A 15650-nucleotide genomic window follows, 5' to 3' on the forward strand; every position below is an offset into this window, starting at 1 on the left:
CTCCTCAAAAAGATTGTAACATCTAAACCCTACCTACTTTTATGGGCTTACCTACTTTTTCTCCCTATTGAATACCATGCTCTGTCCAGAGCAGACAGAGCTGGAATGCTCTAAAATGGCTAGCAATTCCTAGTTCTTGTCCCCTGTTCTCCATCCTCCACCTCACTCCACCTCACCTCTGTTGAAAACCCACTGTGCTCATGAAATACCTCCTAATCCCTCACAAATAATCATTGACCGTTTTCTTGTTTCCATAAAATATAAATTTTATTTATAAATTTTATTTCTTTAGGAAAATTCATCTCTTGAGTTGGTATAATATTAGCATGTAGTATACCTATCATTTTGCATTCTGTTTTCTTTACATTTACTATCTGTACTAACATTGTTCATAATAATACTTAATATGATTTACTCTTCCACTGTGTTCCCCTATTGTTGGACATTTTGATATTACAATAGATAAAACTGATCTAAACATCTTTCTTCATAGAACCTTTTGTTATACAAATTTCCTTGGAATAAATTTCCAAGAATGGTATAAATGGGTTGAAGGATTTGAACACCATTTGCTGTGTGTTATATATTCTACACTGTTAGCAGAATCTGAGTGTATACATTTCAGCAAATTGCAAGCAGACCTACAGAACTCAGAAGGAAAGCATAGATCATTTTATATCATTTCAAACAGTCTTATGCATAGCAGTTAACTCCTAAAGGCATTGCCATGTAAAGCATAGTGGAAAACTTGATCTTTTCAATGATGATCATGAATCAAGAAACTTTGTCTTGTTAAAAAAAGATGCATAAAGTGCTTTTTTAGAAAGGTTTACATAAAAAATAATTAAAAGAGTAATTTCTGAGTAATCCAAGGTTTTATTGTAACAGGGCTTCAAAAGTGTAGTATTTAAAAAAAAAAAAGTGTAGTACTGGCAACTTTTATATCAGACTTATAAATGTAGATAATTAAGTTCTCTGATACAAGGTAGTGAATATTCTATCAACATAAGGTAGTGAATAGTCTATCAACTTAAGGTAGTGAATATTCTATCAACTTATAATGAGTAGAATCAATTTGATTTGAGTATATTATTTAAATTATTGTTTATTTTTCACTGAACCTGTAGTTTAAGAAACAGTGGGCTGGGAATTCCCTGGCGGTCCTGTGGTTAGGACTCCACGCTTCTGTTGCAGGGGGCATGGGTTCAGTCCCTGATCGGGGAACTAAAATCCCCCAGGCCGCCTGGCATGGCCAAAAATAAGAAAAAAAGAAACATTGGGTAGATTAAGTTAGAAGGACCTTTTCAATTTGAATTGATTCCTGTTTTGAGAAACATGGCAACCATAAAGTTCAAAGGCTTTCAGACTTTTTTGATTGTGACCTAAGACAAATAAGATGCGTGTTGTGACCTAATATGCACATACAAACACATAATAACAACACCTGCCTTTACTACAGGCATAACACTAACATATTCTCTTTCATTTTAAACACATTGCTAGTCAACACCTACAAAACTGATTCCACAACTTGCTTATGGGTCACAATCTGCAGCTTGAAAAATTGCTGGCTAAAATTTAAAGGGCGACTTGCCGGTTCTTAGGTTACAGCATTCTTTATATAGTGATTATATAATGATGATTTACATTAGTTTCAGGAGTATTTCTCAAAGACTATCAGGAAGAGAATAGCTTCAAATTTGACCCTGATGACTGCTCCATAGCCACAAATGAATAACTAGTCTTTCTTTTAAATTAAAAAAAAAAAAATGTAATCCTGAACAAGCTTCTAGCTAATGCTTAGGATTTCTGCCTCTTTACCAAAATTATGACAACTTTAAACCTGATTATCTCATTATACATCATTTCTTTTTATCCTGAACCATCACAAAAAAGCATACCTTTCAGTTATTTCTTGACCCTTTTCTTCTAGAGGGTGTAGTCTACCTGATCCCCTCTTTCCTTAAATTAAGACCTCCTCTTCAGTTATAAACAGATCCCACCCCCTTATTGTCCCGATGACTGTTAACATCTACTGTAGAAGATGTGAATTTCACTCCCCTCATTTTCAGTCAACGAAGGAGCCTTAGCACCAAAAAGTAATATCTCCTTTCTCCTAGTTTGCTATTGCTCTTTCCAAATAATTGATAAAATACACATGTCAAAGTTCTTCGTCTAAGGTCAGTGTTTTGTGACCTCAAAACTTTTATTCATCAATATTCAATGTCCCTACGTTCACTTTGGATTTTGGTTCCTAGTGCACAGTCTTCTTCTTCACCCCTTGTTCTGTGTCAGGTTAGGTAACCTTCGGGGTGCCTGTGGAAGAAACATTCAATGTTCTGGTCTCATAGTTAAACCCCACATTTTTTTGGCTTCTCTTCACGTTGCCTCCCTTTGTTTCTGCCTCCCAAATGTTAACTTTTTTCAAGGCTGTGTCATCAGCCTTTCGTACTCTTTGAATGCACTTCCTATCAGTGGCTTCAAATAAAGAAGTTGACTTGCATTTAGAAACCATTTGCACCAAAAAATATGTGTCTTCAAATCATATTAACTTAGGATTCCAAGAGGGGCAGATTGACAACCTGCACTTCTGAACTTTTTTTTTCTTTTTGCCCCTGATTGAAGTAAAAGATCCATTTGTGCTAGGTTATTGGAAGGATTGTCACTGAACTACATTATGCCTACTTAAGGATTTTTTATGACTTACCAAATTTGGAGGTTTATGTGAGTTTCTTGGTTTGTTTCTGAACAGGACTGGCTTCCATTGTCTGAAGCTTCAGTCCTAAAGAGTTCATTGATTGAAGTGATTTATTTTAATCTCAGGGTTGTTTCCCCATTTAAAAAAACAGACAAGGGCTTCCCTGGTGGCGCAGTGGTTGAGAGTCTGCCTGCTAATGCAGGGGACGCGGGTTCGAGCCCTGGTCTGGGAAGATCCCACATGCCGCAGAGCGGCTGGGCCCGTGAGCCACAATTACTGAGCCTGTGTGTCTGGAGCCTGTGCTCCGCAACAAGAGAGGCCGCGATAGTGAGAGGCCCGCGCACCGTGATGAAGAGTGGCCCCCCCTTGCCGCAGCTGGAGAAAGCCCTAGCACAGAAACGAAGACCCAACATAGCAATCAATCAATCAATCAATTAATCAATAAAAAAATAAATCTTAAAAAAAAAAAAAACAGACAAAACACAGTGTTAGTTATCAAATCAGTGACTCTTTGGGACTTTTAAGTCTTTTGATGACTTCTGGTTTTAATAATCTGGTAAATGTGCTAGTATGAGTGATTTATACTGGAAAACCAAGGTTGCTAAAATGTAGCACATCTAGAAGTAAATGTATTCTTTAGCTTTGTTAGAGCCAGAAAACAGAGATACACTGTATCTAATGGAATATGTATCTACAGAAGTGTGGTGCCAAACAAAATAGTGACTAAATGGCATTATCCCTCAAGCCAGTAAGTTAAAATTTTGTGGTATTTCAAACAACCTGATTTAAAGCATAAAGTAGCTGGGATGAGAGAAATGAGGTGAGAAAGATAATCATAAAGTATTAGCAATCTGAAGGTTTTGAGAACAAATAGCTCAGCAAACAACAATAATCTCGAAAATCATCAGCGTATTAAGAGGTAGCCAGTTAAACACTGTATTTGCATTATTTAAAGGACTATTTCCTACCTAATTCAGGGAAAAGAGCATAACCAGATATGTTCTAGGGATCAGTTGCAGTACTCACGTTTATTCATTTCTATTGAAGCTGAGTCAGTTATCCAAACTTTCATGTATTAAAGATCCTGAGTGTGAGTATAAGAGTGTCAAGCATTTTATTGCTTACCCTTTATAATCAAGGGACCTGGCTGAGTCAATTTATAAAGTGTTTTATGAAAAGGAAGAGATACAGAAAATACATAAAACTGTGGAAGAGATATTTCTATTCAAAATGAGGCAGTCCACTTTTGGAGGACAGTATACTGAGAGACATTAACCATTGCTGGATTTTTTTTTTAAGTTGGTCATCTTTAGAAGTGGAACAGTTGGTCTTTGAATTATACCGCCGTAACTTTCAGAGTTGTACAGATGTTAAAATGATGTACAGAATAGTAGAGCTCTTAAATCTGATAGTATTATTTTTAATTTAGGGAATAAGAAATGGTAAACTACAATGAATAAACTTTGTTACCTGCTTTATCAGATATAAGACATAAATTTTCTATATTTGGCTATTGTGCTGAATTTTTTTTTTTTTAAAGAGAGAATGAAGAGAGCAGAGTCCTTGTTCTTGGGATATAATAAACCATTGTAAAGAGAGTGCAAGTACCCATACATATCTTAACCCTTGATTATTTATTGTAAGTTTATCTGCAGAATAATTCTATGATATTTTATCAAGTCAGCATATCTCTGTGAATGGAAATTTAAGCAGAACATAACAATTAGGTAAATCTGCTTCTTAAAAAAAGAATCTCATGATGAACTAAAAGCCAAATACTTTGGGTTATCCATATTTATAGACCCCAAAAGGTTATATTTCATGTAGTACAAAAAAGAATTTCCATTTTTAAAAAATTTGGAACTGTCTTCATTTGTATAAAATATAGCAATTCTGAAATTATACAGGAAGTACATCTGTAAGTGAACATAATGTGAACCAAAGAGTCAGAAATCATTTATTGACCATCTGTATATACATACTTAATATTATAGGTCATGTGGAAAGGGGAAGATACATACTAGAAGACACGATCCTTCCAGCAAAAAGCCACATATTTAGTTAGAGGTGCTCAGAGCATTAAGGACTTCTAAATGAGATGAGGGGTGTGTTTACCTTGGGGGTTGAAGATACTTACGATCCAAAGCTAAAGTTGATTTTTTACTACTACTAATATTCTAAAAAGTGGAGCTCACTGATAAGATACAGTTTAATTAAGAAAGAAAGAACAAAGAAATTAACATGATTTGAAAATGACACAGATAAGTTAAAGTCAACATGAATATGTCACAATTCCAAGCAGTGAAGTCTTTGGAATATTACTAGTCACGAATGTTACGTCTTTGTTGGGTAAAATTGTTGCTATGCGTGTCCTTAGAAGAATAGAGGTTAACAGTTACTGAAATAACTCCTTCATGATGTTGAATAAAAGTTTCATGATGAATCAAAAAAGGATTATTCTTCATTTGAGATTAGTAATTTATGTTTCATATTCTTAAATTATTAGTATTGTATATTCTTGAGGCTTTTAAATTGTCTTAATCAGTACCCATTTATTTTTGGAATGATTTATTTTTATTCTTTATTATCATTTGAATGTTATAGTCTTAATGTTGATTATAGTTACTAATACTTCCTGCTGTAAACCACTAAGGTACTCTTTGCTCCCAGTTCTTAAAATTTAGCAGGTAAGACATCATTTTTATACTTCCACTCAAAGATTTGCATGGGTAAGTTTAAATCGTCATCTTTAGTAGTCATCAAGGACAAATTATCCTGAATAAATAACTTTTGCTAGTTCTACTTTATTTTTAAGCTCTCAACAGGATGTTAAGGATTTATTTCTTCATAACAGCTGTTTGTGTGTTTGTGTATATGTGTGTAGGATTAAACAGTTAATATTATGTTAATAGTTCTAATTGTATTATGTTGATATATGTTTATCCTGTCTTTACTCTTTCATGGAAAAATATGAATTTATTTCATAACAGGCTTGAATTTACTCTTTTCAGTTATTGACATTTATATATTAAAGTATTGTTTTCCATTTATCTTGCCTTTCATGTTCCTGTTATGCTCAGTTAAATGCATATTTTGGTTTATCTGTTTGAGGAAATTTTCCGTAACAGTAAAGGCATTACCGTGCCTCTCAAATAGACAGTGATGGGTAAAAGCATATAAAACTCTTGTCCCAGCCACCGCACAGGGCCACCAGGATGATAGTGGATGAGAAGCAGGTGTTAAGTAGAAGAGAATGAGGTGATAAGTGTCTTCCAACTCTTCTCATCTGTACTGACGGATAGCATTGCTTTCAAACTAACTGCTCCAGACCTCTATAAAACAAATCTGGGTGCTACCAAGAATGTGAGATGTACCCCCAACTACAAATACACCTGATAATGCAAGTGGATCTCTAGTTTCAGAAAGTTTTTAGTCAATGCAGACAAATGCAGGCACTAATTGTAGCAAAAATTGATGATATAACTACCCTCCATTGCTATGATAATAAGTACATATTTTAAAAGTTGCTGTATGGTGATATATGTATTAAAAATTGCATTATCAGTTTAGTGTTAAGACTGTTAACAGTTGTAAATATGAACGTGTTTTATTAAAATACAAAGGTGACTTAGAAAACTTACATAAATATTAATATTTCATTTTCATTGTGCTTAATTTAGTTAAAATTTCCCTTTTATCTTCAGATTTATATTTTTTCTTACCTTTTATTAATAGGTAGTATAGATCAATCAGTGTTAAAAGAATTACCCCCTGAACTCCTGGCAGAAATTGAATCCACCATGCCACTTTGTGAACGTGTGAAAATGAATAAACGCAAGCGTAGCACAGTTAATGAAAAGCCAAAATATGCTGAAATCAGTTCAGATGAAGATAATGATAGTGATGAAGCTTTTGAATGTAAGTATCATATAACTTTATTATTACTTTAGAATTAAAAAGCAGATTGATATGTTTGTTTCATTTATAATTTGGGGGGGTTAGCAAGAGTACAGTGATCATAATTCTTAATAATATAGTATAGCAAGTTTTTTTCTTTATACTTAAAAATGTGTGAAAGATGAGATCAGTTGGCACCAAGAAAAAAATTTTTAATGAGTTATAATTAGTGTCAGATAACACAGGTATGCCTCTATATGCATTTAGCAAACATTTATTGAGTTCCTACTGTATGCTAGGCAGTGAGAATAAAAATATAACAAATAGAATGTGGCCCCTATCTTTGAAGAGCCTTCAGTCTAACGGGGGAAATATGTAAACAATTGTAGTACAGTGAGAAGAGTGCAATGATAATAGTAAATCCAGGGTGCTGTGGGAGCACATTGGATTGGCATCAAAATTATACTGGGGTTCAGAGAACGCTTACTGGAAGAGGTGACACTTGAGTTGAGTCTTGAAGGACACGTAGGAGATAGCCAGATGAAGAAATATTTTAAACCATACTATCACTAAATTATGAATGGATTAGCCACATTGCCAATTATCTGTGTGGTTTGGACCTGGCTTCTCCTTTTTGCCCAGCTGTGTCCTGGAATTCCTCCCTTGTTTCACTGTTTTCCAGAGCTGGCTTCTTCACTACACAGCTACCTCTCTACAACACTGTGATCACCTGTCTTTGCACTAGACTTGCTATACCTCGCCTGTCTTCCTACTGGTCCACTGAAAAAGTTCTTCTCTTTTATCCCTATCTTCCTTCTACTGGAGCAAGAGAATTGAGCCTAGCCAAGAGGGGTCAGCAACCTTGTTTGACTTAAACGGCATTCAGTGGAAACAGACTATGGGAGATCTTCACTTGTGTGCCAACTGACTTAGTCATTATGACCAAAAGAAGTGGGAAGACTACCAGTGTGTTCTACCTTTTCCACCTAGTGTCCGTAGATTGAGGTGTGACAAGCAAGGGCAGGAAGGACAGATGCATGCTGCTATTTTAAAATGTATATCACTGATGGAAGCCCTTCACCTCCAGAGTTTTTAATCTATGTTCATTTACTCTGATCTTCTCAGAATTGTGAGCTCTTGAGTATGAGCAGTAGATTATGAATACTGAACAAATCTGAACAAAGTTTTAAAATTGAAATAAAATATGCAAAATTAATCTGACATTTAATTATATGTATAATTGTTATAATTTGTATTATCATGAGATGTATTTACATGCAGTATATTTCAATGGCTAAAGCTAACATTTTTATTATACTCAAACATTTTGTTCATACGGGAACATACGATCTGGAAAGAGAGAGGAGAAAGGAGATCTGGTGTCCTAGAAACTCACTCCCCTTTATATACATGCCTCTGCTTCACTTCCCTTCCTTTCCCCGATACCTCACCCATTTCTAAAGGGAATAACTAAAAAGGAGTTCCTTAATTGCAGACTGATTTCAAATCACACTTCAACTCCAGGTAATTGAAAGTGGCTGCCTGCATTGCTAAGCTGATGAGAATTTTGTAGCTACCTCACAGTTAAGTAAAAAGGGTAGCATAATCAGAAAAGCCCACCAAATGTAAAATAGAGGACAGAGCCACACATGCCTCATGTTTGTCCTCATTGCAACCTCTGTTCTTTGCTTTCTATGATGAGAGATATTGTCTCATCTTACGGGAGCACATAATTTCATCTTAAAAGCCATGGATCTATGCCCAAGAATATTGAAAGCTAATATTAGTTAGGGAACCTGAGCTTCATTCAGCCCCTGCTAGGAAAAAGGGAAGTTTCTCTGGGTTTTTCAAGAGACCTTAGAATAGTTCCCTGGTTTGGGGGGGTTTATTTCTGTACAAGTAACTATAGAAAAGTTGACTCTGAGGCCACTGAAATGAGTGATGAAAGAAGCTGACATAAACAACCGAATAGCCATTATACCACAACAAAAACAATGTAATAAAAATAGAGTACAGGGGCTTCCCTGGTGGCGCAGTGGTTGAGAGTCTGCCTGCCAATGCAGGGGACGTGGGTTCGGGCCCTGGTCTGGGAGGATCCCACGTGCCACGGAGCAGCTGGGCCCGTGAGCCACAATTACTGAGCCTGCGCGTCTGGAGCCTGTGCTCCGCAACAAGAGAGGCCGCGATAGTGAAAGGCCCGCGCACCGCGATGAAGAGTGGCCCCGGCTTGCCACAACTAGGGAAAGCCCTCGCACAGAAACGAAGACCTAACACAGCCATAAATATATAAATAAATAAATAATTAAAAAAAAAAAAATAGAGTACAATACAAAATGTAAAAATATTATGAGAACATAAGTAGCAAGCATTATCCTGATTTGAGGGAGAGAGACCTTTTTGAAACAAAATTTTATTGCGGTTTAATCAAACTGGTTTCCTAAAAATCTAAAACTACGGAAATAGTTATGTTGAAAGTTAGGGGGAACTGTTGAGGGTTAACTTTGAAAGTTGGGCCACAAAGATTTGGATAGTCATAGCACAATTACAAAGTCTCTGGATTGCTGGGGAAAGAGGAGGGGAGATATAAGAAGCTAAAGAGACATACAGGTGAAATTTGGAAAGGGTTAGGGTGGAAAACACCTAAGTCATATTTTACATACCTCTCTGTTGAATTCTTCCCCTGCTTCTTCCAGGGTAACAAGACATATAGAGAATGAACAGACTAGTCATAATGAATTGGGATCCTGATAGAACCTTATTGCAGCATACAGTGTATCATAGAAGATGTGGGGGTTTTTTTTCTTAATTTGCCATTCCTTGTTTTTCAAATTGCTTAGTTTAATGAATGTGAAAAAAAAGATCTCCAAGACCTATAAAAATTACCACCGATACAGCATATTGTATGTACTTGCTAACTATAGGATTTTTCAAGCATTTTCTACTCATAGAATTAAAGGATTGAAATAGATTTCTTATGAAATTAATTAAAATTCAGAAAGACTAACTAGGTCATATTTGAGGCCATAGAATACTACTATCTGAACAAGTGTGCTTGTTAGTTGTCATTCCTCAAAGTAGGTATTTTGGTTGAAAAAACATTTAGTGAATGCTATACATAAACGACCTGTTTCTCTGACACATGCATACACACCTACTTTTATTAGTATATGAGACAACCCCTCACTAAGAGAATGTTCTGGGGCACACTCATCATAAAAGGGGGGAAATCCTGCCTCTCCTTCATATATTTCATAGTCAAATTTTTGCCTCATTATGAAGAAAATCACTGAAGATTTAAATACATCCATCTACATTCGTCCTCTTGCTATGCCACACCTATGACCACAAAGAAGAGGAAACAAAATTATCTTTGCCATGCTGTCAGTAGATTCTTGAATAGGAATAGCTAGGGCAGCATATAAAGGTAAGATTAGCCAAGGTATAGACATTGATTACCCACACAGAAGGACATCGGCATAAGCATAGAGTGCATGGGCCAAAGGTTGGCATCCTTAAATCTAAGCCAAGTGGGGGACTAGGGACTCAAGCAAGAGTTTTGTCTTAAATACTTGGGTATTGATCATAGTTAAGGATTCAGAATAGAAGCGAGTCACAAGAAAGCAAGGGAGTCAGATTCAGATTAACAGACTAGAAAGTAATTCACTGTCAGCAACAAGTGGTCACTCCAACAACCAGTGTATGATCCCAAGATGTGGAACATATCAGTTCTCTATCCTGGTTTTAACTTGGTAGTGCTTATACTCTAGAGCAGGTATAGTAAATATTTTTCACTTGTATTCCCTCCAGTTCTCACTGGACAGGCATTTCTAATCAGTCTTTCTTGCTGAAATATGGTGCTTTGTCTCAGGGCTCAGAATTATTCTCAACATTATGCTTTAGGCAGCTACTACCAGTTGATCAGAGTTGATGTGTCAGATGAGATCTGTTGGCCAGTTCTGCCTAGAGGCTCCTGTCAGTACTGATGATTTTAGCAGAATGCTTATACCTCTGGAAGAATGGGGAAGGGATTGAAGGTAACATACATAAATATGCTTACCTAGCATGCATAAGCTTACAAGTTGTCTCCTTGGGTTTAAGCAAGTATATTGTTGGAGAACGGAATTCAATATGTGAGTATTTACAACTATACAGGTTTATTCTGTCTTTGTAGTTTGCGATGTTAGGTTATCAGAGTTTGTTGAATTTATAGCTGAGTTGTGGGCTTAACTTGGCTGTTAATTGACAGTATGCATGGTTACCCACATTCTGTAACACTTTCTCAAAAGTTTACTTTTCCTCCAAACCCCACTCCCCATCAACAATCCAAATGCTTAAAGGTGTTTCTGGTTTTTATCCAAATTCTAGATAAAGTTTGTTTTATATGTCTTAATTAACCCTGAAGTTTAGATATTATCTTTACTGACTCACTGAATACCTCTTTGAAATGAGCACTGTGGTTTAATTCCCAGAACATTCCTATCTACATTTATTAGCAAGCCCATTTCATGTAAAATTTTCTAAATCTAGATAAATGCTAAAATAAGTGATACCATTTCTGTACCATAATTTATATTTCTGCTTAAACAGAATGATTCATAATTTCCTAGATCCACACAATGAAGATTTTTTCTTCCATGTAATTCATTTTTAAAGTACAAGTTTTAATAGTCTTTTAAATGAGGTAAATTATTTGTCATGGGGATTTGCTTCTAGCCTCTAGGAAACGACATAAAAAAGATGATGATAAAGCTTGGGAATATGAAGAGCGTGACAGAAGAAGCTCTGGGGATCATAGGAGAAGTGGCCATTCTCATGAAGGAAGAAGGAGTTCAGGTGGTCGTTATCGAAACCGAAGCCCGTCAGATTCTGACATGGAAGATTATTCTCCTCCTCCCAGCCTTAGTGAGGGTAATTCATCAGTGTCAACGGATTTCTTACATAAGCTGATTTTAAATTTAGGGCTTTAACTTTGAAGAATTTTTATACCTTTTTTATGAACTAATTAAAAACTAATTTTTAATCAAGACAAAAGTTTGGATTGGCAATGATTATTGTTAAAGTATTTAATGTTCAGGAAGAAAGTAGAAACAAATACATATATTTTAAGTTGTAATTACTGCATTTCAGTATTTCTTTTTGTTCATTTTAGTTGCTAGAAAAATGAAGAAAAAAGAAAAACAGAAGAAGCGGAAAGCTTATGAACCAAAATTAACACCTGAAGGTAACATTTTAGTTTGTCTTTATTCGTAGTCTTCAACTTCAGTTTTCTACTTGGAATGTGGATAATAAGTTTTGGGTTTTTTTCCCTCTGTTCTAGAAATGATGGATTCTTCAACTTTTAAGAGATTCACAGCCTCAATAGAGAATATTTTGGATAATTTAGAAGATATGGATTTTACTGCATTTGGTAAAATCATTTTAAAATATATTTGTTTACCTCTAAATATAAACTGAATTTAAGATATATTTATTTACCTATGTGTTAAGCTTTCTGCCAGTTACTCTAGTGGATACAGAGGCATGGTCTGTGCTCTTAAGAAACTTGAAACCTAGCTGTGGAGTCAAGTCTAGTCTGTGTTATCAAGTAACTGAAAACTTTGATATAAAAATCAAGTGTTAAATTAGTTAAGTGTTGATAGTGTTTTTTTAAGAGTCCTGAGAGTGCAGCTACCACAGTAGGTTAGAGTAATTAGGGAAGCCTTTATGCAGATGAAACTTGAATGGGCCCTAGATAAGATGGGTACTAATCTGAGCAAAGATGCAGAAATAGGAACATATTTAATTTATTCTAAAAGCCAATATTTATTAAATAATTACTGTTTGTCAGTAGTACGTTAAGTGCTAGAGGTGCAGAGATAAATACCCCAACCCCTGGCTTTAAGTAATACAGAATCTAATATGGAAAACAAAATAGAAAAGCAATCAGAATACAATAGGATTAATGTAATATTACATTTACGGTAATATGTAAAGGTCGTATCTATAGATCTAAAGGTGTTAGGCTTATAAAAAAACACTGCTTACAGTGTTTAGAGGTACTCTCAACAATTTTATGCCAATTTCAGTAGATACAAACACTAATTTATACAAAAGCTAGATGGTGTACAATAATTCTGATATTAGTACATCTATTTGAAAATGCATTAAAAGGTATATTACCCTTTATTTTAAAAGTATTTGTTTTTGTGACAGTTACTTGCCTACGTATCATTAATGCATTTCCCCATTATTTGAAATATCTATCTCATCATTTCTAAAACTTTCCAGTTCTGTGCTGGGAAACTGTCTTCCGTGTCATTTAAGATCCCAACAGGAAGTCATATGGCACTCTCAAATTAGGATAATTTGAGAAGGAGTTATTTACAAAGAGACTGATTACAAAGATGGGGGCAGAATACAGCCAAAACCCAGACTTGGAACTTTCACCATCCCTACACCCAAAGGAACAAGGGTAAAGTGAAATCAACAGAACTCAGTCAATAGGAAAAGGAAGAAAAGTTGTAGAATAGGTTGCGGTGAAAAAAGAAGTAATCTTTTGGTCAGAGGACATAGGCAGCTTGAGCAGACCTTGCAAGGAAGGAGTCAGGGATATAAATACCCTGACCTCACTCTCCTTCTCTTTGATCTTCTGACAGGGCAACCCACTGGCTGAACCCAAACAGAAGCCAGAGGGCATGGGAGACTGTTGATGTAGTCCATACAGGTCAGCCTCCTGGGGCAGAGAGTTTGGTTGAGAAGGGTCATAAAGTAGTAAAGATAAGATATCTCATCTTCCCATCTTAGTCAGAGCTCTAATTTTAACCTGTCCCCTTTCACTCAGGGTTTGCTTGAGGTTTACAGAGGTGTCCTAGGGTGTTATTTTAGTTTGTTTATATCTGTTTGTATATCCAGAAATTATTAAGAAGTAAAGCTTACTATTTTGAGCTGTTTCTTTTACCTAAACTGTGTGTGTTTGGATTGGTTTTTCAGGTGATGATGATGAAATTCCTCAGGAACTGCTGTTAGGAAAACATCAGCTTAACGAACTTGGCAGTGAATCTGCTAAAATTAAAGCAATGGGTATAATGGATAAGGTATCTATTACAGTAAAATTTATAACTTTACTTAATTGAAATTAAAGTTTTAAAGGTAAATTGCAAAGTTTACATAAAGTAAGTAATGATGAAAAGAAAATTCATGGTTGCCTTCTGAGAGTGTAACAGAATTATTTCTTTTTTTTTTTTAATAAATTTATTTATTGTACTTATTTATTTTTGGCTGCATTGGGTCTTCCTTGTGGTGCACAGGCTTCTCATTGCGCTGGCTTCTCTTGTTGAGGAGCACGGGCTCTAGGTGCGAGGGCTTCAGTAGTTGTGGCTCTCGGGCTCTAGAGCGCAGGCTCAGTAGTTGTGGCACACAGCTTAGTTGCTCCACAGCATGTGGGATCTTCCCAGACCAGAGATCGAACCTGTGTCTCCTGCATTGGCAGGCGGATTCTTAACCACTGTGCCACCAGGGAAGTCCCCAGAATTATTTCTTAGAAAAAAAATAACAAAAAAAAAAAAACAACAAAGCTTGAATCAAAGAAATATTCTGCAATCATTCTAAAGAAAATCATTTTTGCATTGAAAGAGGCACAGTCCTGGATTTTTGTCACTGTTTATTTTTTCATTGTCTCACATACTTAGATTATTTAAATGCAGAAATACACTAAATTTTTCTTTGACATTTCCTTTAGCCATTTACATTGGTGAAAGAGTAAAGCCACGGTTTTAACACATTAATTGTTGGAGTTTTTTTTAGTTTATTTATTGAAGTATAGTTGATTTACAATGTGTTCATTTCTGCTGTACAGCAAAGTGATTCAGTTATACATCTATATATATTCTTTTTCAGATTCTTTTCCATTATAGTTTATCACAGGATATTGAATATAGTTCCCTGTGCCATACCTTGTTGTTTATCCATCCTATATATAATAGCTTGCATCTGCTAATCCCAAACTCCCAGTCCTTCCCTTCCCCACTCCCCCACCCCCTTGGCAACCACAAGTCTGTTCTCTATGTCTGTTAACACATTAATTGTTAATAAGTACAGAACCTCATTGCTGTAGGCTTTATAATGACTTTCGTGAGTTGTCTTTCCTCTGACCTCTCTGTTGCTGAGTAGTCTCATTGCACTAATGGAATAGCAGAATATTTTTTCATTAATAGTAACTTTAAACAATAGTGACAGCATCAAGGGCTAGCTTCCCATAATCTTTATGAGCTACCAGTCACCCCCTAAACCACTGCATGATTGCTATGCAAATATAATTTCAAGACAAATCCTCTCTCCTCCTCTTCTAATCAGGCTCCTCTTATATAGAATTATCTACTCTAAGTCTTGTTTCTTAGTCTATAATGTAGAGATAATGATTTGTTCTCCAAGAATAGTAAAAGAATTAATAGAAGACTATATTTACCTGAAGAATTTATCCTCTCAACAAATTAAACTTATTTATTGAGTTTTAAAGTAGACTGGGAAATATTTTAATGTTTTTTCCAAAGTTAAGATATAATCACTTATTCATTTTGTATTCATTTATATTAGTTTCAGGTGTACAAGGTAACAATTCAATATTTGTATGTATTGCAAAATGATATAACAGTAAATCTAGTTAACATCATCACCACACATAGTTGCAGTTTTTTTCTTATGATGAGACCTTTAAGTTCTATTCTCTTAGCAACTTGCAAATATAAACTGCAGTATTATTACCTATAGTCACTGTACTGTACATTATATTCCCAGGACTTACTTATCTCATAACTGGAAATTTGTACCTTTTGACCACCTTCACCAACTTCACCCACCCCCACTTCCCACCTTTAGCAACCACCAATGTGTTCTTTATATCTATGAATTCTTTTTTTTAGATTCCACGTATAGGTGATATCATAATTGCATTTATCTTTCTCTGTCTGACTACTTCTCTTAGCATAATGCCATCAAGGTCCATCCATGTTGTTGCAAATGGCAAGATTTCCTTCTTTTTCATGGCTGAATACACACACACACACACACACACACACAC

General features: G+C 35.4%; 1 protein-coding gene across 5 annotated transcripts in view; it reads left to right on the plus strand.

Annotated features, from left to right (window-relative positions):
• The window catches only part of NIPBL (NIPBL cohesin loading factor), a 203777-nt gene that overhangs the window by 122282 nt on the left and 65845 nt on the right, over positions 1-15650 (plus strand). For all 5 annotated transcript variants that reach the window (XM_007192199.2, XM_057539730.1, XM_057539728.1 and 2 more), the window contains 5 exons: positions 6434-6616; positions 11309-11503; positions 11745-11816; positions 11913-12002; positions 13565-13668. In XM_007192199.2, the coding sequence (XP_007192261.2) occupies positions 6434-6616; positions 11309-11503; positions 11745-11816; positions 11913-12002; positions 13565-13668 (644 nt within the window). The remainder of the gene's footprint in view (positions 1-6433; positions 6617-11308; positions 11504-11744; positions 11817-11912; positions 12003-13564; positions 13669-15650) is intronic.

This window comes from Balaenoptera acutorostrata, chromosome 2 (assembly GCF_949987535.1).
Source record: "Balaenoptera acutorostrata chromosome 2, mBalAcu1.1, whole genome shotgun sequence".
NCBI lineage: Eukaryota > Metazoa > Chordata > Mammalia > Artiodactyla > Balaenopteridae > Balaenoptera > Balaenoptera acutorostrata.